Consider the following 25000-nt stretch of genomic DNA (forward strand, 5'->3'; position numbering starts at 1 on the left):
GGTGTTCACGTCAGTCGTGGAATATTCAGTATATTTATGAACTAAGAAAAAATAAATAAATAAGATTATTCGCACAAGGTAAGCCCAAAGTTTTTGAGAGGATGGGTCATCATAGACCAAGCCCTACCCGCATAAACAATAACCATAAAACGTGCTTAACCACTCATTCGGGATACCATTCGAACAGTATGCGGTATTGTTGAACCGTCTACATTACGGTCCGTGTATGGTGTTGGTTTAAGAGGGTAGACCTGTTCAATTAAAGAAGGATGGGGGTGTAGGGTTCATACTAGCATTCATTTGTATGATTTGTGTTAAGTAGGTAACTCAGTGGGTAAGGAGTGTCAATTGAGTTGTTAGGCATCAACGCGTAGTGTGTGACAGAAGGAGAGTGTGTTTGGGAGAGGAAGGAGCCGGAACCGGGAACGGTGCGTGTAGTAGATAGGCTGGGAATCGGGTAAGTTCTGCAACTGCGAATGTCCTTCCCGACTGGGACCCTACAGGGTTCCGGAACACTACTGGTTCAGATATGGTCTGAGATGGTTTTCTGCTTATTGTCCATCAGGTCATCGAAAATGCCGTGGTTTGATGTGTCGCATGTATGGGTTTGGTTCAATTGTATATTTGGCCACTTCCATCGGGATGCCTAGAACCGGTTCCGGAATACTACCGGTTCAGATATGGTCTGAGATGATTTTCCTGCTCATTATCCATCAGGTCATCGATAATGCCGTGGTTTGATGTGCCGCATGCATGGGTTTGGTTCAATTGTATATTTGGCCACTTCCAGCGGGACGCCTAGAACCGGTTTCGGAACACTACCGGTTCAGATATGATCTGAGATTATTTTCCTGCTTACCGCTTATCAGGTTATCTAAAATGCCGTGGTTTGATGTGTCGCATGCATGAGTTTGGTTCACTTGTATATTTGGCCACTTCCAGCGGGACGACTAGAACCGGTTCCGGAACACTACCGGTTCAGATATGGTCTGAGATGATTTTCCTGCTGATTATCCACCAGGTCATCGAAAATGCCGTGGAAATGCCGTAGAACCGGTTCCGGAACACTACCGGTTCAGATATGGTCTGAGATGATTTTCCTGCTCATTATCCATCAAGTCATCGAAAATGCCGTGGTTTGATGTGTCGCATGCATGGGTTTGGTTCACTTCTATATTTGGCCACTTCCGACAGGACACCCGGAACCGGTTCCGGAACACTGCCGGTTCAGATATAGTCTGAGACTATTTTTCTGCTTACTGTTTATCAAGTTATCAAAAATGCTGCGGTTTGATGTGTCGCATGCATGGGTTTGTTGCATTTTCATATCTGACCCCTTCCTGGGGTACCGGTCCGGAACACCTAAATGACCATAACTCCGGAACGTCTGGACCAATCTGAACCATTTTCAATAGGAAACAATGGGACCAGATTCCCCGTCAAATGAACCATCGGCCATTAAAATCGGTTGAGCTTTACTGCCAAAAAGTGATGTGAGTTTTTTTGTACACATACACACACACATACATACACACAGACATCACCTCAATTCGTTGAGCTGAGTCGATTGGTATATGTGACTCAACCCTCCGGGCCTTCTATCAAAAAGTCATTTTTGCAGTGAATATATAGCCTTTCCAGTACACTTAGTGTACGAGAAAGGCAAAACATGAAATATTCTGTGAATACAAGATCACACTCACAAAAGATGATCACAATCACTCAAACTTCACAATTTGCAAAAATTGTTATAGGTAAGTGTTCCAAGTATGGCCACAGTTCCAATTATTCGCCATAGTTGATTTTCACCCTTTAACGATGTAATTCAACAAGAAATTTTTTGTGAACAACAGATCATGATCACAAAAGATGGTTGCCCTCATTTAAACTCCCCATTTTGCTCAAATTATGGTAGAAATAAAACATTTTCCTTAAAATGTTGGCTTCCTTGCTCCCTTTTTTGCCATAGTGTACCAGTTATGGCTAATCTCATAAGGAATGCATGCAAATAGTGCGAAAAGGAACCGAAGTTAAGAAATGTGGCCATAGTGGGTACAGAGTTCCTATCATTGGCACACGCCGTAATAAATACTAAAAGTGTTTCGCCCGGGAACTGGGCTGGAAGTGGTCAAATGTAAAAGTGAATCAAACCAATATATGTGATACATTAAATCACGGCTTTTTCAAGTAACCTGATGAAGAGTTACAAATAAAATAGTCTCAAGCCATATTTGGGTTTGGGACAACCGGTAGTACTCCGGAAACAGTTCCGAGTGTACCGCCGGAAGAGACAAAATGTAACAGTGATCAATCATCAAATTGTAATGTAATATGATGAAATTTTTAACGGTTATCAACAACGTATTAATACTTGATACGACGTTATAAAATGTAATATTTTCTCACTACAAATGAAGTTATACCGGTTTGACAATTTCTATATGGGTGAAGGAAAATAAGTCAAATTTACAATACCATACAAAAATCACTAAATATGTTTTTCCTTTAATCCAAATAGGCTCTAATACATCAAATGTGAAACTGCAGAAAAACCCTATCATGCGACATATCAAATCATGAAAAAATGGGTAATCTTGCTCATAGTTGATGAATTTTACTCGCAGTCCAAATATGTTAACCATAAACTTCAAGATGGCAGTCTAAAATTCAAAATGGCGGACAAAAATTCAAGATGGCGGCTGTTTCATGGAGTTTTGAGCTCTAATACTGTACAATATAGTTATATTTGGTACGGGAAAGATATTCGGAGTTCAAAAATGGTGACCAAAGAAACCAATATGGCGGCCCAAAATCCAAGATGACGGACACAAATTCCAGATGGTGGCCGTTTTGTGAAGTTTTGAGCTCGAAAACTATGCAATATGGGTATATTTGGCAATGTTCGGAGGTAAAAAATGATGACCAGGAAATCCAAGATGACAAATAAAAATTCAAAATAGTGGCCGTTTTGTGGATTTTTGAGCTAAAACTATGCTATATGGGTATATTTGGTATGGAGAAGATCTCAGAGAGAGGAGACAGCTGGCTTCGATTACGTGCTACTTAATGTCAAGGAGGACCTGTCACAAACTGTCACCGCAAACCGAGCTGAACATCGCACATTGATGGTGTGGAATTTCCAAATATCCAAAGTATTTTATTAAAATTTCGTTCCGATTACTGTGGCGGTTTCCCCATTGTCTCTCTCAGTATTCTCTGCAGCAGCCGGAGCATGTCGGGAATGCGTGCATTATGGTAGAAGCAGATTAACTTTGACTATCTGCTATTCAACAAGCTGAGATAGCCGAGAGTGCGCGGGCGTTATACTCACACCCCAAGGATCTGATTTCAATTCTCGCTCGGAGCTCAAATTTCTTAACAATCCAATGAGTTTCATGATTTTGCCTAATTGTTTAGGAAATTTTTCATCAAATACGTTTAATATTTATCCTGCCCCCCCTTGACGAGTCAACGAGCAAAGTGACAAAAGAAGAAAATGATATTTGTTCTGGCCTTATGTGAAGAATGATAAATTTTCAGGAACAACCAATACATTCCATGAATGCTTCAAGATATCTTCCAGAACAATCAAATAGGGTGACGATGGGTATTATCGGCAGGTTTGTTCTCTTCGTCATGGGGGGTTTTTGTGGGCCGAATTGCCTGAATCTTGGGTATATAACTCAGCTTGGTTGGAAAGGATTTGAGGCCAACTCTGAGACCTACAGGTTTCAAAAAACCCCCCATGACCAAGAGAACAAAACTGCCGAGAATAAGTAAGTTCCCCTATATGTTAATATTATTTTTAATTTCATTCAAGAACTTTTTAATGTCATCAACGATTCTAAAATACGTTATTTTAGATTCTAAAATATTTTATTTTAAGGATCTTCTAAGTTTAAACTAGGGATTCATCTGTCTATTCTCTAGCTTTTCAAAAATCTCTAAAATCAGAGGTTCTTGGTCCTAGGCAGCCTTTTAAGATTTCTCCAGTAGTTACTCAGGAATTCCTTCAGGATTTCATCAGGAATCCCTCTAGAAACTCATTGAAGAGTTTCTCGGGAATTCTTCCAGGTGTTTCTCGGAAGTTCCGCTCGAAGCTCCTCGTAAATTCCTCCAGTGGCTTTCCGAGAATTTCTTCAGCAGATCGCCAGGGAGTTCTTCGGGAGTGCCTTTCGAAGATCCTGGAGAATTCTTTCACGAGTTCCTAGAAAATTCCTCTAGGAGTTCCTCGGAATTCTTCCAGCAGTTCTTCGAGATCTCGTACAGCTGTTCCTCGGTAATTCATCCAGGGTTTTCTTGGGAATACCTTCGGGACTTTCTCGGGAATTCCACCTGGAGTTTCTCAGGCATTCCTGCAGGAGTTCTTCTGGAATTTCTCAAGGAGATCCTCAAGAAGAATTTTAGAAGTTCCTTGAACATTTATTTAGAGGTTCCTTGTTTGTATGGGAAAATTTGTTTTGTTCGGGGTGAACTGTCATTCTATCGAATGAACTGTCATTCTATCCACAGAAATTATATTTCTTTTGTTTATTTAACGATCAAAACAAAAGAACTGTACAATAAAATCACTTTATACTCAGAAAAATTAGCTCTTTTGATTAGGATATAGAAAATAGCAATATTTTATTCACTTAACAACCCAATTCCTCTAGCAATTCCTCCTGGGGTTCCTCGGGAATTGCTCGAGAAGTTTTACGGGGATTCTTCCAGGAGTTCCTCGGGAGTTTTTCCACGAGTTCCTCGGAGATTCTTCCAGGAGTTCCACGAAAATCTCTTCAAGAGATTCTCACGTATACCTCTAGGAGCTCCGCGCAAATTCTTCCAGGAGCTCCTCTGGAATTCCTCCAGGAGTTTGTCGAGAATTTCTTCAGGAGTTCCTCAGGTATTCCACCAGAAGCTCCTTGAGAGAGTTTCTCCAGGAGTTAATCGGGGATTCCTCTAGGAGTTACTCGTGAAATTTTCAGAATTTCTTCTGAAATTCATCCATGAGTTCCTCGAAAATTTCTCTACGAGTTCCGCGGAGATTCTTCCAGGAGATCTACGGAAATTCCTCCAGGAGTTCTTCAAGAATTCTTCCAGGATTACCTCGAGATACTTCCAGGAGTTCCTCGGTAATCTTACCCGGAGATTCGCGGGTATACCTCCAGGAGTGTCTCGGGAATTCCCCAAAAAGATCCTTGAGAATTTCTCCAGCATTTTCTTGAGAATACTTTCACGATATTCTCTACGAATCTTTGAGGAGTTTATCAGACATTCAACTGGATGTTCCTATGAATACCTCCAGGATTACCTGAAAAAAATCCTGAAGAACTCCTTGAGAAATTTTTGGGAAGCTTATGGAGGAATTCCCGAGGCATTTCTGAGGAACTCCTGGAGGAACTCCCGAATATCTCCTGGAGAATTCCTGAGATACTTCTGCAGGAATTTCTAAGAATCTCCTGTAGAAATTTCCGATTATCTTCTTGAGGAATTCCCGAAGAACTTTTTGAGAAATTTCCTAAGAATCCAGGATGAATTCCCGAGGATCTTCTGGAGAAATTTCCGGATTTTTCGTGACACTTTTGGAAATAAATCCCAGGAACTATGCATTATTACTGGAAGATCTGTTGCTAGATTTCTGAAGTAAGTTCCGCGGAAATTCAATTTCCGGATAATTTATGTAGTTAAATTAAAAATGAATCATTGAGAAATTCCCTGGGAAATCCTGGAGTGATTCTATTACAATTACTGCAGGAATTCTTCAATTGCTTCTAAAGGAATTCCCGTGGTATTTGTGGGAAATGCTCGGGGGAATCCATGAAAGGATTCCCGGGAATCTCCTGGAAGAAATACCCAAGAAACTCCTGGAAGAAATACCGAAGAATCTTCTGATAGAAATACCGAAGAATTCATGGAGAAATATCCGAGGAACTCCTGGACGAATTCCCGAGGAAGTCCTACAGGAATTCCCAAAGAACTGTTAGGAGAATTCCCGTGGATTTCCTGTAAGTGTTTCCGAGTATCTGTAGGAGAAATTCCCTTGGAATTCCCGAGGATCTCCTGGAGGAATTCCCGAGATACACCAGGAGGAGTTCCTGTAAAACTCTTGGAAGAATTCCCGAGCATGTCCTGGAGAAATTCCCGAGATACTTCTGGACGGATTCCCGATGAACTCTTGGAGGAATGTCTAAGGAACTCCAGGATGAATTACTGAAGACCTTCTGAAGGAATTCCAGAATTTTTCTGTGGAACTCTTGGAAATAAATCCGACGAACTTCTTGCGGAATTAAAAAAAAAAAGGTAAAGGTGAAATCTGGAGGACTTCTTGGGAACTCTTGAAGTAAATTTCATGGAAGTTCTGGAGGGAATTTTCGGAAAGCTTATGTTGGTATTTATTTTCAGTCAAAACATGGAGAAATTCCCTGAGCAATCTTGGAGAAATCCTACCACAAATGCTGCAGGAATTTTTCGGGAGCTTGTTAAGGAATTCCATGGTATTCGTGAGGAAGCGATGGAGGGATTTTTAGAAAACTCCTCTAGAAATTCTTGAAGACTTCTGAATAAATTTACCTGGAAACCTCGGAAGCAATTCCCGAGGTACTCCTGGAGAAATGTCTCAAGAGCACTAAAACTAATTCTTATGGGAAACTTCCCAGTAAACTAAGTAAATTCTTGGGAAGCTCCATGAGGAATTGCAAAAAAAACACTGGAGGAAACATAGAAGTGTGAACGCCTTTCTTGAATATAGGATGTCATCACCAAGCTCATCGCTATATTACTTGATATAGAGCGGAGTGAGATTATTTTGATTTTTAACATTAATTTTATACCAAAGTCACAATATGGAGTGTAAAGACATATGAAGACATTTTAACGTGCCATGCGAAGACATTTGAAAATTTCACCTGACATCCCTGTAAGATAGTTCAAGTCAGTAAATGTCACAAAAGTCATTCTTTGCTTTTTAGAATGTCTTGAATTGGAACTTGATTACACTCATTTGAAAAGGGTATTCTGCTTAGAGGGTTCAAAAAGTCGGAACAAGAATACTTTTACTATATATGTTCAACATTTATTGTAATAAATGTTGATACAATATATAACTGAAACTACCAAAGTGGCTTGCCGAACAGGCGTTTGAGAAGTTAGTGAGTGTGTTTAATTAGTATGTACTCAATCAATGGCTGTGATTGCTTAATGTTTTGAATGAAAAGCGTACAACTATTGCAGAGCTATTCACTTCGGTCGACACGACAGTTACCAAGTGCTCAGTCTACTTCAGAATAGACCCGTCATTTTTTTTCGCATCAAGATACTCCGAAGATGACACCCCGTTAACGTCATTAACCGCCTGCAACCGCCAGACCAGAACATTACTGTTTATTGAGCAGAAGAAGCTGCAGTCGTACCGTCCGTCGTCGCGTCAGCTCTCAGGGTCTCGCGGACAGCAACGCCGACGTTTTTCCTAGCCATTTCGCATTTACTATTCCACTCGCATCTTTTCAGCTTGAGAAATCCAGTTGCAGCTCATCAAATTAATTAGATGACATTTTTTCTTTCTTTGAATTGCACTTCGCATCACAGCCGACAGAGAGACTGCCCAGCGACCTCGAACCATTTGTAATGCTCCCCGTCGCCGCACTACGCTACGCTAGTGCAAAGGGACAGGACAGCGTTGGTTGCCACATAATCCACCGCACCACCAGTCAGTCGTCAGAAGAGTCGGGTCGGGTGACTGCAGCAAATCGACAGCTTATTGCCCTCGTATTTCACCAACAACAGCTCAGGTTCCATATCCCCAAAGTGTGTGCCCGGGGAAGGTGCGCAGACACAGGTAAGTATGACTGGTGGCGGCTGATGCTGCGTTGAGAGGCCATTAAGGGGCGCCCAGCTTCGCATTCATTGGGTCATCTCGAAGTACCCGCGTGTAGCAGATGCTGCACGGTAGGCAATATTAATGTAACAAGCGTGCACAATTCTTTGTGTTACTCATCACCCGGGCCTGTAATGATCCGTTCACTTATTGACAACATACTATGTTGTCACTTGATTACTGCTCGATTTTCGTATTTTTTCGTATTTGAATGATAATTGCAACGCAACTTAGTTCTTCTATAGCATTACCCAAGTAACAAAATTAATTTTATAATGCTTTTGAAGTATTCTTCAACTCCTGTTCTTTAAAACCATGCATAAACCAAATTGCTCTGCAACACGACATCAACTCAACCATAAACCCGCCATAAGACCAAAGAGGCCCATCCTAAGATGCTCTTGGAGAGTTGTTTTTAAATTTCTCTTAAAACTTGTTGTACTTCCCAAGTTGTCCTCAAGGCGAATTGCTCTCTCCTTGTAGAATTCTTCAAGTGCACGATAAAACGATAATAAATTTGTCAGTGTTGTTGCTGATGCAGCTTTTATGTCGACAGAAAAGTTTGGTGAATTAAATTGAAATTAAAAACACAATGAAAATGACACGTTATTGTAATCGAGATTAATTTATTACACAAATTGGAAATATTTCCGTGGTGTAACAAGGATGCCAAATGCCAAGCGAAATTCATCGTATATATGTTGCAAGATACTTCCAAAAATTGCAACGCGCTTCCATTATAACGCACTAATAAAATATTTAAAAATATTATTCCTGGTCATGCGAATATTGCTCATGAGTTTTCTCAACATGGCTACCATTGAAATCTAGGCCGGTGGTCGGTCCATCATCGATGGTTTTAATCAACATCACCATAAGATCGTCTTAAATTTCTTTCAACTTATGCCAGAGCTAAAAGCATAACTCAAGAATACTAGGATTTATAACGTTCTCAATGGCCTCCATCCAGAACGCCTTAAATTTATTTCATCTTATGCAAGGGTAAGACGTATTACTCAAGAGTACTCAGGTTTATAACGTTCTTGATATAGGTTTATGCAAACTCCGCCAAGAACGTCATAAAACATGTACGCCAAATTGTAAACAAACAAAAAATTATCGCACCGCGGTGGATTTTGTGAATCTCGTCCGATGAATTTATTTATCAACCCGGCACCGTTGCCAACCAGGCAGACCTTTTTCGATAACCGACCTTGATGCGGTGCAGTGCCTCATTCCTCCGGTCAGCACTTCCATCAGGTAACCCCGATTGCACGGGAAAAGACGTCCTAGATGACCATACCCACCTCATTTCGAATGCTGCAACCGGAGGAACTTGGCACTGGTTGGGTTTCCGGGTAGGTGTTCTTGATTGGCAGCAAAAATGGAACGATGAGAATCAAAATCGGATGCTTGAGTTTTTCTTGTATTTTTCATGTACCAAACTGTTCTTATGCGAGAACAGTTACTCTTGATCAAGAACGGATGATTGAAGATAACTTCAAGAACCTTATAAAACTGAAAATAAGTTCAACAGTTCTTATTGTGTTTATGGTTTTATGAACTGAACCTCAAGTATTCTTGGAGGTGTTTTTAAAACCACATATTGACGAAGAATAGTTGTGCTCAGCTGAGACTCCGATAAGATCAACTAGAATATGCAATGTTCCGATAAAACTATCATAAAAACAAATAAAACCAAATAGAATTAAGATTGTTACTTGGGTAGTGTTTTCTCCATAATGCTAGATTGGGGAGGTGTGTCCCGAGCCTCTGTTCGCCAAGGAGGTGCGGCTCAAGTAGGGTCTGTTCTGGCATCCAGCGGCTGGGTAAGAAATGCTGCATAATGTCCAGCCAAATCCAAGGAGGATGCCCCTCCGACTATACAGGAGTGATGGCATAGCCCCAATAAGCCACCCTATTGCAAATAACATAGACGAAAATTCGACTCGATACAATCGGCAAAGACCCACGCCATGAAATAAGGACTACGATTGGAAACTTGGACCATGGAATTGCAAGTCACTAGGTTTCGCAGGATGTGACAGGATAATTTACAACGAACTACATTCCCGCAACTTCGACATCGTGGCGCTGCAGGAGCTTTGTTTGACTGGATAGAAAGTGTGGAAAAGCGGGCATCGAGCGGCTACCTTCTACCAAAGCTGTGGCACCACCAATGAACTGGGAACAGGATCTATAGTGTTGGGCAAGATGCGGCAACGTGTGATCGGGTGGCAGACGATCAACGCAAGGATGTGCATGTTGAGAGTTAAGAGCCGTTTCTTCAACTACAGCATCATCAACGTCCACTGCCCACACAAAAGGAGACCTGATGACGAGAAAGAAGCGTTCTACGCGCAGTTAGAGCAAACATACGATGCTTGCTCGCCGCGTGACGTGAAAATCGCTGTCGGCGACATGAACGCGCAGGTAGGAAGGGATGAAATGTACAGACCGGTAATCGGGCGAAACAGCCTGCACGCCGTATCGAATGGTAACGGCCAGCGATGCGTAAACTTTGCAGCCTCCCGAGGTACTTTCTTCCCCCGCAAATATCTACAAAGTTCCCTGGAGATCACCCGACAATCAAACAAAAAGCCAAATTGAACTTGTTGGGCGGTAGGTTCTTCGTAATATTGTGAATTTATTGATGGGAAAAGAAATTACAAAATTCCTGGAGAAAAAGCTATCATTAGAATTCATTCTTAACTTTAGATGATTAATGAAATTCTTACTGTAGTGTCTTCTACCGCGCAACTAGATGAATCAGTTGATAGCTGTATCGCTTCGTATAAATATTGAACAGGCTATCTGTGGATAATCAAGAACTCGGTTTCCTTAAAGATTAGTTATGTTTCTCACCTTTCAATGAGTGTGGAGCAATGTACACGATAATTTTAAGAGTTTCAATTTACTTATTCGCTAGGTGTGATTAAACTGGTCGAAAATATAAATTCCATAATGGACTGCAAATGAATGCTAATCTCTTTTCACGACCTTACCGTTATTAATCGCTTTGGCTACGAGTTCAATGCTATTAACGTTATCTAAATGGACTAATTTCAATTGTTTAGCTGCAATTGATGAATATTAGGTTGTAAAATTGTAGTTCACAAAATAACCAACCAACCTCACCATTCATAAGGCACTAAATTCAAAGGATGTGTGTACTTAAGAAAAAATCATTCATCTGAAGGAAATGAGCGTGCTGCTATAAACATTAAGCATAAACATGGATGACGAATATAACATGTTCATAACATCACTGCCAGTACCTGCTAACACCTGAACACTTTTCACGAATTCAATTAATTATTCTAGATTTAATTCAGTGGTGTTATAAAGGTAACAAAATAGTTTTTTTGCAATTACGTGCCATAAGATTGCACTTTTCAATTGCCGAAACTGTGCAGAAACGGCCTACTTTTCTTGACTACATCAAGAGTGCCGAAAAGTAGTACTTTTCAGCACTTTTAAGAGTGCCGAAAAGTACTACTTTTCGGCACCTTTGCAATGGTACACTTTTCACAAGTTTCTTGAAGCACTAATGTTCTTCCGTACACATTTGTCTATTCGATGGCTGCTCCTATGTCTGTACGGCAGATCGAACCTGAATAGAAGCGATTCCAATTCTGATTTGATCAGCCAAACAGACGTAGAGTTAGAAGCAGCAGCACAAAAAACGCTCGCTGACGACGCGACTCCGAGTAGTTGTGACACTTATAAACATAGCCTACCTGATTGAAAAAAAATGGACTTGTGCGCATGGATGCTCGCACGTGGTCTTAGCTCTGACCTCTGTCTGAGCAGTCAGAAAAGATCGTACTTAAAGGTATTTTTCGTAATTGCAAAAAATGTTGTATGCAACGCGTTGCAAAACTCGATTTTTTCAGCACTTGTCGTATTTATCCAACTCGGCAAGCCTCGTTGGATAAATGTACGACTCGTGCTGAAAAAATCATCATTTTGCAACTTGTTGCATAAATAACTATTTCAGCATTCGTACTGATCAGCAGACAAATGGCACTTCATCACCTATTGTGTTTTCTCTTCTGATGGATTCTGCCCATGGTTGTTATCTGACACACTTTGTTCACGGTCTGCTGCCGGTCCCCCTCGTAGATAACGGGTGTGGCATGAGATTACCTTCAGCTCTGGATACATTGGAGCATGCGGAGTACAGCGAGTGCTGATGTGGCGCTACCAACAGAACTCGTTCTGATCGACGTCAAATTCTTCTCGGATATAACCAATTTCCGCACATGCCGCAGTGCGAATACACATTCGGATCACTATTTAGTCGCCGTATACATGCGCTGAAATCTTTCGACACCACGCGTTGAATTCGAACACCGCGGCTCAACATCGAGCAGCTGCGTACCCAAGTAGCCTTATTGCATGCAGATATACGGTGTATTTAGTGCAATCATTACTTTACATGCAAACTTAAGGCAGATTTAAAGTGGAAGTGGGCAATTATAGAATCAAATTAAGATTATACTGGTATAATCTTGGAGCAGTCGCATAATTGCCCATTTCCACTTTAAATCAACCTTAAGTTTGCATGTAAAGTAATGATTGCACTAAATACACCGTATATCTGCATGCAATAAGGCTTCAGCACCGTGGTTACTTGGGTAACGTAGAAGTGACTCAAGACTACGCGCAGCAGTTCGCAGTGTCCCTACCAACGGAAGAGCAGCTTGGCGCAGCTACACTTGAAGATGGCTGGAGGGACATCCGATCCGCCATAGGTAGTACCTCGGCTACAGCACTAGGCTTCGCGACTCCGAATCACAGAAACGACTGGTACGACGACGAATGTGAACAGTTGAAAAACGAGGAGAATGCAGCATGGGCGAGAATGCTACAACACCGTACGAGAGCGAATGACAGGCGTGGAACAGGCAGAACTCAGTCTTCCGGATGAAGCCAGCAGGAAGAACGAGATCGCGAAGCGATGGAAGAGCTGTACCGCACTAAAAACACACGAAAGTTCTACGAGAAGCTGAACCGCTCGCGCAGAGGCTTTGTGCCACAAGCCGACATGTGCCGAGATAATCACGGGAATTGTTAGGATCCATCGACAGGAGGTGAAAATCGGACGCCGATTCAACACACGCCGACTGGAAGACGCTGCGGTGAAAAGGTCTTTCGTCGAGGAGCTAGAGAACCGTGCTGCGAATATTCCAGAAGGTGGAAGCGTGGAAGATCAATGGAGCGCCATCGAGAACGCCTTCATCGCAACCGGCGAGTATAATTTGGGTGAGCTACGCACCCGGAGAAAGCAGTGGATCACAGCTGATACCTGGAGGAAGATAGAGGAGCGAAGGAACGCCAAAGCCGCGATAGAGTAAGCGAAAACACAAGTAGCCAAAGCCGTAGCCCGTAAGCGCTATTCGGTTTTCGAGAAGGAAGTGAAACGCTCATGTAGACGGACAAAAGAGCGTGGGAGGACTCCCCAGACAACGAAGGCGAGAAAGTCGCAAACACAGGCGACATCCGTCTCCTCTACGATGTCTCTCGTCGCCTTAGTGGGACCAAAATGAATGCTACGATGCCCGTGAAAGACACGTCTGAACAGTAACTGACCGACCCGGCTGACCAGTTGAAACGCTGGTTCGAGCACTTTGGAAACATTTTTCAAGTGTCGGTCACGCCATCAACACCTCAGCATGATCCGCCAAGTGTTCGATGCATTACCCGTGTCAACACCGAAGCTCCATCAGTGCAGGAGATAGAAACAGCCATCCGTAGCATAAAATCGAACAGAGCCCCAGGGGTCGATCGCATATCAGCTGAGATGCTCAAAGCTGACTCCGAAGTATCCGCACAACTACTGCATCAACTATTCCGCAACATATGGGAAACCGCGACATTTCCGGCCGACTGGATGCAAGGCGTCTTAGTAAAGGTACCCAAACAGGGTGACTGTATGCGATAATTGGCGGGGCATCATGGGTTCTACCCCGTTAGGCCGAAAGCCGTTAGGCCGAATGCCGTTAGGCCGAATGTCGTTAGGCCGAATGCCGTTAGGCCGAAAGGGTCGTTAGGCCGTAAGGGTCGTTAGGCCGAAAGGGTCACTAGGTCAAATGGGTTGTAAGGTTTGCTTAGGCAACTGGATGGTAAGAAACTGTTTAATGTTTGAGAGAAACGGTCTTCGACCTTGAAATTTTGGTTGGCTTTGAATGGTTAGTTGAATAAACACACTAACAGTTTTTCGCGTTTTAAAGTCTAAATTATAGTTATACCGGAAACAAATTCAGATTTCCAGTACGAACATGATAAACAAGATTTAGTGCAACTGAATCGAGTTCTCTAAAACTTAGAAAGAACAGCCTATGTTTGAAAGAAAGAAAAATCTTCGATGAAAAATTTGTTAGCCGTTATGCTTATAGTGAGTATAAAAGTAATATTACGAAAAAACACCCTAGGTTCAGAAGAAGGAAAATCTCTGTTGAAGGCTGTAATCCTCATAATGAGTAAAACATTTGACCTAGAAAGAGCAGCAGTAGACTACCGCCGTGAAACAGAACAGTTAAACTAGAAAGAGTTTAGAAGAAGTAAAATTTCAGATGAAAAAGTTGATTGCTATAATACGAATATGAGTAAAACAGCCTATGTTCCGAAGAAGAAGGAACTCTGATGAAAAAGTTAATGACTGTAATCTTTATAATAAAAAAAGAACAGCCTATTTTCAAAAGAAGGAAAAATTTCCGGTGAATAATTTAATAGCTGTTATGTTCATAGTGAAGCTTCAAGAAAAGCCTATGCACAGAAGAAGGTAAAAATTTAATGAAAAAATTAATGGCTGTAATACTTATAATGAGCAGAATAGTTAACTAGAAAGAACAGCCTATTTTCAAAAGAAGGAATAATCTCTGATGAAAACAATAATTGCTGTAATGCTCATAGTGAGTAGAACACTAAAACTAGAGAGAACAGCCTATGTTTAGAAGTAGAAAAATCTCCGATGAAAGATTTAAAAGCTGTAATGCTTATAGTGAGTAAAACTGTTAGACTAGAAGAAAAGCCTATGTACAGAAGAAGGAAATACTCTTAGGAAAAAGTTTATGGCTGAAATACTTATAATGAGTAGAATAGTTAAATTAGAAAGAACAGCTTATTTTCAAAAGAAGAAAAAATCTCCGATGAAATATTTAATTGCTGTAATTCTCATAGTGAGTTGAACATTAAAACACAAAGAACAGCCTATGTTTAAATGAAGGACAAATCCCCGATGATAAATTTAATAGCTAAAATGCTATATTTATTCTTCACCACTTATCCTTACAGCTTTTTTATCCACTAGGGCACTACGTAAGCGATTCCAATTGGCAGCTGATCTTACACTTTGTACAGCGCCTAAATGTATTCTATTTTACTACATTGAAGGCAACCATTTGCGCTGTTTTCTTGTATCCTGCTCATGCTAGAATGATAAGTACGATGATGTTGATGCTTTTAGGTTAGGTATAATAGCCTTTTTGATTTGTATTACATTCATTTGCAAGTAGTATAATTATGTTGACAATATTACTGCATTGAATATCTTTATCCTGTCGATAGCTTTGGTTGTGCCCGTTCACCATAACACTTTGTTTCTAACTAAAAATAAGCTTTTTCGAGATGCTGTATTATAAATCTTTCTACTTAGCCTCCTTCATTGATATCCCCCACAGTTCCCCAATGATGTCGAGTTTTCTCATGTTTATTTCGTTTTGTGCAATATAAAACGATATAAGTCAGGACAACCTATTCGGCCTAATGACTCATTCGGCCTAACGACTCTTTCGGCCTAACGACCCTTTCGGCCTAACGGCATTCGGCCTAATGGCCTTCGGCCTAACGGCATTCGGCCTAACGGCTTTCGGCCTAACGGCCTGCTCCCTTTTGGAGCAATTAAATGAATTCCAAGAGTCTCTATACCTGGTGTTCATTGGTTACGAGAAAGCTTTCGACCGTCTCAATCACGGAAACATGTGGGAAGCCCTCAGGCGCAAGGGTGTCCCTGAGAAAATCATCGGCCTCATTGAAGCACAGTACAGAGCATTTTCGTGCGGAGTACTGCCGAACGGTGTATTGTCCGATCCCATCCGGGTCATTGCTGGAGTGAGGCAAGGATATATACTATGACCGCTACTGTTCCTCTTCGTAATCGATGAGATCCGGGTTGGTGCGATTGACCGTGAACCAAATCGTGGATTGCTGTGGGAGCCCATTACCATGGAGCACCTAAATGACTTCGAATTGGTTGATGACGTTGCTCTCCTAGCTCAACGGTGCTCTGATATGCAAAGCAAGCTCGATGATCTTGCCAACGCTATTACCATCAACGTCAACAAGACCAAATCGTTGGATATAAACACGGTCAACCCTTCCAGCTTTACGGTAGATGGGCAATCAGTGGAGAATGTTGAAAGCTTCCAATATCTTGGTAGACGAATGGCGGCCGATGGCGGCACCAAGATCGACATAGGTGCACGGATCAAGAAGGCGAGGGCTGCTTTTGCGAGTTTAAGAAATGTATGGCTCAATGGCTGCAGGTGTTCATCAATAGATGCCTATGGTATATAATTCGTGCATGGTGGCCTCACAATTGGATCTCCAACGTGGAGCTCCATCGTCGATGTCATCAAAAGCCGATAGCGACAGAAATTCGGGAACGAATGTGGAGGAGGGTCAACCACACTCTACGCAGGGGCGGAAACGAAATCTGCAAACAAGCGTTAGACTGGAACCCAGCATGATATCGTAGCAGAGACAGACCCAGAGGCTCATGGTGGCGCAGCCTCAATAACGAAATCAAGCAAGTCGAAAGAAATTTGACCTGGCCACAGGTCAAGGCGATGGCTGGCAATCGCCCAGGATGGTAATCTTTCAATTCGGCCCTCTGCACCACCGTGGGTGCCCAGGACTGAAAAGTAAGTTGAAAGCCCCACCACCAGAGGAACTGGTTACGACCCATTGGGCGGCCATGAGGTATGTCACCCCTCACCTGAGGCCATTGATAAATTAGACGGTAGGGGAGGGCAATGAACGAGGAATGAGTTCATGAACCTCAAGGCGATTGTCGACTCGGTAACCGTTCACTTTCCCAGAGATCGTCGACCAAGACAGCTGAAAGTTAAAAGTAAAGCAAGAGTTAGATAGACAGATAGGGTATGTGTGTGCCATCAGTAATCTCACGCTCCCATATTCATCCTATTCGAAAACAAGCGATTACTGTACCAATTGATTCCGTTACAAAAATAAGAAACAAAACAAACAGCGCTCCAATCATTTGTTTTGGTAGGATGAAATTGGGAGCCACATGCTTAGTACCCTAACTGACAACACTAACGACAATGACACCTAATAGGAAACTTCAACGCGCAGAACTTGCATACAATATTGAAACAGATTTCTGACTAGAATTAAATGAGAATTACAATGTGACGAAGAGAATAGTGAACCGCCATACATAACTTCCTAGTTTTTTCCTGATAAAAAATAGTTAGTAGTGCCTAAATGTTTTTTTTTTTATCTGTATTAACGAGATTTTTAGCCCTAGGCTGGTTCATCTCGGGACCCACGCTTTACTTCCCTTCCGAAGGAAGAACTCACATTTTGCAAGTTTGTCGGGAGTGGGATTCGATCCCAGATCCTCGGCGTGATGGTCAAGTGTTCTAACCATTACACCAGGTCCAAAATTTGACTACATTTTATGTGCATTTCGTGTGGTGGCGAAGAACGATTTTTCTGTAAGTTTTGTCTGCTCCTTCGTATTTTTTCCTGTTTAATATGTGATTCATTCGTCCAAATTTTAAATAGAACCCTTGAGAAACATGACACAGATCAATGAAACGTCGGTCATAGAAAATATGTGTCATTTTGATTGCACACCGAAGGCAGTAAGGCCGAAAAAAATCAGGTTCAAGAACTAACAGTTGATGGCTTTCACTAAAGTTCGGATCATATTGGGAACACGTTGATGCTTTTTGTTTTTAGTAGGTACTAGCTGACCCGGCAAACTTTGTATTGCCCCATTTTAATTGTGAATCTTTCACTACGACACTTTAAATTGGTTTAGTTCTGATATCTTCTGTTCCGGAAGAATCTTTAGTGGAACTCCTGAAGGTGTTCCTGTTAAACTCCTCGAAGAGTTGCTGGTAAATCCTGGTGGAATTACTGGAGGAATCTCTTGAACCAATTTCTGGAGAAATCTCTGGAGAAATCCTTGGAGGGATTCCCGAATTCTTGGAATAATTTGTGTTTAAACTGCGGGAGGATGATTTCCTTGAGAAATTCCTGGATAAATTGCCATTGTAATTTCTGAACAAATTATTGGATTAATTACTGCAATAATTCCTGAGGTAATTTTCGCAGTAGTTCCTGGGGTAATTCCTGGTGGAATTTTAAAGGTATTCCTGGAGGAGTCCCAGAATCAAATCCTGAAGAAATGCCTGGAGGAATGCCTATGAAAATTCCTGGGGGAACTCCTGGAGGAATGCCTGGAGATATGCCTGTGCGAATTTCTGGAGGGATATCTAGAGAAATTCCATGAGAAATCTTCAGAGGAACTTCTGGAGGAATTTCTCGATGATTTTCTTGAAGAACCGCTGGTTAACTTTCAGGTACAATCCCTGGAGGAATCCTTTAAAGAATTTCTGGAGAAATTCCTCGAGGAGACCCTTATGGAATTTCAACAGGAATTTAAGGAGGTATTTATAGAAAATACCTGGAGGAATCCTTGAGAAACCTCCAGAGGAACTCCTTGAGGAATCTCTGCAGAAATACCATTAGGTAATTCCAGAGGAATTTCTGGATGAATTCCTGAAAATATTCTTGGTGGAATATCTGGATGAATTATTGAATAAATCATCGGAGAAATTCCTGAAGGAATCTCTGGAAGAATCTTTAGAGCATGGTTTCCCAAACTGTGGGTCGCGACCCCTCAGGGGGGACGCCGGCCTTCATACAGGGGGTCGCGAGGGACAGTAAAATATTTTGCAGTAACAGACAACAAATGAGGGAATTTCTATGAGGGGGCGCGAAAACTACGTCTACTGGCAAAAAGGGGTCGTACGATCTGAAAGTTTGGGTACCTATGCTTTAAAGGATTCCCTAAAGGATTTTTTTTTTTTTTAAGAGGTTTTACCGCAATGCGGCATTTGCCTCTACAAAGGAATTTCTGGTAAATGCCTGGACCAATTCCTGAAGGATTTCCCGGAGGAAATTCTGGTGGGATTCCTGGAGGGACCCCTTGAACCAATTCCTGGAGAAATCTCTGGAGAAATCTTTGGAGGCATACCTTGAATAAAAATTTATGGAAAAAATCCTCAAGAAAACCTGGATGAATTCCCGGAGGAATCCCTGGAAAAACTTCTGGAGGAATCATTGAAGAAATTCTTGAAACAATTTCAAAAAGGAATCCCTGGAGGATTTTCTGGATCAATTCCTGGATTAATTCGTGAGGTAATTCCTGGAGGTATTCTTGTTTGGCAATCCTGGAGGAAATGCCTGGATGAATTCCTGAGGAAAATTCTGCAGGAATTCCTGAGTTAACATCTGCAGGAATTCCTGGGGTAATTCCTGGTAGAATTCTTAAAGGTATTCCCGGAGGAGTCCCAGAATCCTGAAGGAATGCCTGGATGAATTCCCGGAGAAATCCCTGGATGAATGCCTGGAGGTATTTCTAAAAGAGTTTCTGGAGGAATTCCTAAAAAAAATCGTGGAGGAATTCAAAGAGCAATCCCTAGAGGAACTCCTGAAGGAATGCCTGGAGGAGCTCCTGATGGAATTCCAGTAGACATATTTGAGAGAACTTCTGGAGAAATCTCTAGAATTCCTTGAGCTATCTTCTAAGGAAATCCCTAGAGAAATTGCTGGTGGATTTTATTGAAGAATCACTGGAGAATTTCCAGGAAGAATCCCTGGAGGAATTCTTGAACAAATCCCTGAAATAATTCCTGGAGGAGTTCCTGGATGAACCCCTGGTGGAATCTCTAGAGGAATTGCTCGAGGTATATCTAGAGGAATACCAGGAGGAATTTTTAGAGGAATCTCTAGCGAACTTTATAGAGAAATTCTTGAACGAATCCCTGTAGGATTTTTTAGACGAATCTCTGAAGGAATCCACAGAGGAATCCTGGAACAACTCCTGAAGGAATTTCTGGAGGAATCCCAAGAAGAGTATTTGGAGTTATTCTTAAAATAATCCCGGAATTAAGAACCGAAAAAAGGTGATTTGAATTTGTTGCTGTCACGGTATATCTTTCGAATAATTTTTCAGGTTCAAAAGTATTATTATCACGAAATTTAACCTTTAGAAACATTGTGTGGAGCACAGAGATAGGGATCCCTGTCCAAATGGCCACTTTATTTATTTAACAAAACTATTTTCATATAAACTTATAAACTTCCGTTAGCAATTTGAGCATAGTTTTTTTCCGATTGAATATTACTTTTAAAACAAATTATAACGGATAAAAAATTGATTGTTAAACTCTATTTCAATTAAAATTTTCTGTAATATATCCCTTTTTTAAGATTTAGATATGAGAAACTTACTTGATGTTAGGTAAACATTTTGATTAATTTTTGATATCCATCTCACTGCGTGCGGTGGGGGAAATATTGAGCGGAAGGGGTTTTGACGTTCATTAGGAAGAAATTGAAGCAATTGCATGCATGGCACCTACATATTTCGATCCCCAACAATCTTCAATGTCCCAGCAGCTCGTAAAGGTAGATATGACCGTCTGGAGGAAAAAAACGGTGGGCTTCGTGGTCGTGCGGCTACAGGTGTCAATCATCTGTACATGCGCGTAACTCTGCTAACGTCGGATTGTGTTTTTTATTCAAATTTGAATGGTTACGTAGGTACATGTAGTGTCGACGAATTAATTAACTGACCGGTAATCAACCTAGGCGGTTCCGAGGTCAATAAAATAGTTTCAAAATTGAAATACTTTTGAAATGTTTATTGCACACTACTTTCCCGGCAAACGTCGTACTGCCTGCCTACTGTGTTTTTTGACATACAGCTCTATAAGGGCGTCCCTGGCGAAGTCATCTGTATGGGAGCCCCCCGTTCCATAGACCGGAGAGGTCTCACACCAAGCTACCCAAGCAACCAAAAGTTCGGATACCACTTGAGGAACGAACTCAGAAGTTTAAGTTCGGTTCAATTCAAGTTTCGTTGAACTTAAATCTCCAAAAAGTTCCTTATATATTAGTTATGAACTTGGAAGTACATGTACAAGCTTTTGACATCTCTTCAAAACGACATTAAAGTCGAAAAATGGTTCAGAAAGAACTTATGTTGAACTTTAAAACCGAGTTCAATCAAATATTAACCGAACTCATGTTGAACCTTTTCGTGCCTTTAAAACTCAAATATAGTTCATTTGGGCATATTACAACAACTTTAAATGTTCCGTTCCGAACTTGTTTCGGACTTGTTTTGAACTTACAACTCAAAGTACGGATAAACATTAACCGTACCAAAAGTGAACTTCATTTGAACTTCGGCGACAGCGGGGCCGGGGAGAAGTTCTCATTCAATTAAATCACTCGGAAATCGAGCGCAGCAGCCACAGTTTGTGTTAATTTCACAAGTACAATTTGTTTCACTATAATATTTCAACGGACTTACTTGTAATCAACCCAAAGCACCCGTATTGTGTGGCTCAAAGGCTGCCCCCGCAGCGGAAAACTGTTCTGCCTAGGATTCCGCCGGCGTTTTTTCGGCTGCGGATAAAAGTCCTCCAGCTTTGCTGGGTGTTTCAACCCACTTTTTGCACCAGCGTGCCGGTAATCGACGCGATCGTTGTCACTGAAAACTTATAAACTTTTCTGAATAATTGGCACTGGCACTAATTTATTGCTTTGCACTTGATTCAATTACGAACCAAAACAAACTGAAAATGTCAAACTAAGTAAGTTCACAAGAAGTTCCACGTAAACTTCTTTCGAACCTTCGGCTTGAGGTTCAGAGAAAGTTCACTCGCGAACCTGATTGAGCTCTACTAAATGATATCAGCATATTGAGTAAAATCCCGCAGTGCCTAACAACACATACATGGAGTAGTGGTTAGGCGCCGGCTTTCAACGAGGAGAACCCGAGTTCAATTCTCAGTAAGTAAAAAACATTAAAAATTATTTCAAGGTATTAGTCAATTTGGATTACACATGTACTAATGTCTCATACTAATAAATTACTTTTGAGGACTAATTTATTTTTTTTTAATTTTTTCGAAGCTTATTTTTAAGCTGAATAGCGTTCCTTTCAGCGACACAAGTGTACTTTTTGTGAACTGAAGTTCGGTTAATTACTTAAAAAGTGAGCTGAATAGAATGCTATTCATCTTCCTTCGAATAGCTGATTAAGCCCAAACATGCTATTTTATCCGAACTTTTGGTTGCTTGGGTAAGAACCTTCCCCGGCCTCCAAAATACCCACACACAAAATTTCACACCGATCGGTTCAGTAGTTTCCGAATGCATAGCGGTCAGACAGACAGACAGACGTGCAGACAGACAGACAGACAGACAGACAGACCGACAGACAGACAGACCGACAGACAGACAGACGGAAATCCATTTTTATATATACAGTAATGTTCCGATTTTATCACGGCCTCCGCGCATCAGTCCTTCATTTTTCATTCATTTGACATTACATTTGAGAGCAAGTATTTCCACTCTTCTTTAAGATGAATGTTGAAGGCGTGTTTTGCAACGTTAAAAATATTGAAAACTAGCTGTCCCGGCAAACGTCGTACTGCCTGCCTACTGTGATTTTTGACATGCAGCTCCGTAGAGACGTCCCCTGCAAAGTCATCTGTATGGGAGCCCCCCGTTCTAGAGACCGGAGAAGTCGCACACCAAGCTAAGAACCTTCCCCGGCCTCAAACATACCCACATACAAAATTTCACACCGATCGGTTCAGTAGTTTCCGAATGCATAGCGGTCAGACAGACAGACAGACAGACAGACAGACAGACAGACAGAAATTCATTTTTATATATATATAGATGTTTATAGATTTTGTAGTATATTTAAAAGATTTTTTAAAAATAGGCGTGATAAAATCGGAACAATACTGTATAGATAGATAGATAGATAGATATAGATTTTATTTTCGTTTATTTTTGAACACACAAATTGATCGTATTGTTAAACGGAAAAGTATGATTTAAAACTTTTGAAGCCAGATTGTTTCGCCGCTGCTGCTATAACCTCGCTGATTTCAAACACGTTGTTATACTCGATTTCATCGCCGGAGTCATATATGACTCTTCCAGCTCCAAAGGGTTGAGGTACCTATGATCAAGTGAAAATAAATTCAAATGTGCAGCAAAAAACCCAATATAATTTCTTCTAATATTTACCAGTTTACTGGTCATTTGCCAACGAGTCATAAATTCGCCACTCCTTGATGTCATCCAAAATGCGCTGCCCCTTACTCCACTTGTCGTACAGCCTATGGAACAAAACTCCGTCGAAAGGAGGATCATTGCGGAAGCTGTTCGCCTCCTCCAAGCTGACCAAGCAAACAGCCTTGGCCACGAGTGCGTAAATCTTCTGGAACAGGAAAACCAGCACGAATGGGTGAATGCTGACCGTTTCTGGATAAACAACGGCCCGGATATCGTACGTATTGTAGGTCACATCATGGGCCACCTGCAAAAATGCATCAGCTTCGAAGAGTTCAATGGCCCGCTGCTCCAGCAAGAAGTACACGGTGAGCACAGTCATGCGTAGCTTCCGCGGAACTTGTCGCAATTGTTCGGGTTCGAGAGTATCCGATGCAATCCACGCCAACAGTTGGAATTTGATCTTGCGCAGAGTTTTACGCATAAACGGTTCCTTGGACATCAGTACGGGCAAACTCGGTACATCCATGCAACGTGGATATTGTACTGGTACACTGTGTTCCCGGTGAGGACTTTGATGACTCATTTTAATGATGACCGGGCAGTGAGTTGGTCGTTGCGGCTTGCGATGAAACAGGATAATTGCGGCCATACGCTGGATTAGCGTAACCTGAAGCGTTGAATAGTGGTGTCCTATGTCGTTCCGACGCATGTCCACTGTCCCTATGGAAACGTCCAGTGGCGTACCTTGCCAAATTTGATACAAGAATGGGGTATCTTGTTCGAGGAGCACTTTTATGGTGGGATCATTTGTCGGGTTCACGTTCTGCGGGCGAATATTCTGAAAACAAATGATCCAATTAGCTTAGCTTAGCTTAGACTGACTGTGCATGTCAACTGGTATGAATTGCACTGAGATCCAACTGAATAATGGACGGGGGCAACTATAGGTGGTGCTAGTTGTCAAGTAAATAACTTCAATATCTCTGAATCTAAAGCTGATAAAAATGTGTAGTCTTCGGAAAAAAACATCCAGAACAAACTGGTGATTTATCAGTTCACCGTAAGATGGCGCTAGTTGTCAAGTAAAGTTATAATCTTCAATATATCTGAATCCAAAGCAGATAGAAAACTGTCGTCTTCGGCATAAATGCTCGGAACGGCACGAACAATCTGGTATTCCATCATTTAGCTGTTAATTTCACCGCTAGGTGGCTGCTAGTTGTCAAGTAAAGTTTTAAACTTCAACATCTCAGGACCAGTGCTGAAAATTTCATTTCGTCATACCTAAATTCAATCACATACAGCTCATTTTAGAAGCTGAACCTGAGAATATGATATATGAAAAACTTGTGCGGCTAGACCAGTTCTGCAAGAAAGTCACGGAAAACCGCTATGTTTTTGAGTATTTAAGGTAAATGTCACGGACTACATATGAAAAATGCCAAATGATATTCACCGTGAATATCATTTGCATTTTTCGAAAGAAGTCCGTGACATTTACCTTAAATATTCGAAAAATGTCGTTTTTTCCGTGACTTTTTTGCAGAGCTGGTTTGGCCACTCAAGTTTTTCATATGTCATATTCTCAGGTTCAGCTTCTGAAATGAGCTGTAGGTGGTTGAATTTAGTTATGACGAAATGAATTTTTCAGCACTGCTCAGCACCCAAAGCAAATATAAAACGGTCGTCTGTGATAAAGTTGTTCAGAAGCACAGGAGCAATCTGGTGATTTAAAATTAGTTGGTGAATTTGCCTCTAGGTGGCGCTAGTTGTCTT

General features: G+C 41.4%; 1 protein-coding gene and 1 long non-coding RNA gene across 2 annotated transcripts in view; both read right to left on the minus strand.

Annotated features, from left to right (window-relative positions):
* LOC134291971 (uncharacterized) overlaps positions 1-25000 on the minus strand; it is a 165052-nt gene that overhangs the window by 86335 nt on the left and 53717 nt on the right. The gene's annotated exons all lie outside the window — the stretch shown is intronic.
* LOC115262033 (uncharacterized) lies at positions 22975-24266 on the minus strand. Its single transcript, XM_029863964.2, has 2 exons — positions 23237-24266; positions 22975-23168 (listed from the first exon to the last, which is right to left on the minus strand). The coding sequence occupies exon 1, from the start codon at positions 23931-23933 to the stop codon at positions 23241-23243; it is 693 nt and encodes a 230-aa protein (XP_029719824.2). The 5' UTR covers positions 23934-24266; the 3' UTR covers positions 22975-23168; positions 23237-23240.

Source organism: Aedes albopictus, chromosome 3 (genome assembly GCF_035046485.1).
Source record: "Aedes albopictus strain Foshan chromosome 3, AalbF5, whole genome shotgun sequence".
Taxonomy (NCBI): domain Eukaryota; kingdom Metazoa; phylum Arthropoda; class Insecta; order Diptera; family Culicidae; genus Aedes; species Aedes albopictus.

Excerpts from the sequence above, each read along its gene's own strand:
- LOC115262033 (XM_029863964.2), bottom strand. The coding sequence starts at position 23,933 with ATGCGTCGGAACGACATAGGACACCACTATTCAACGCTTCAGGTTACG.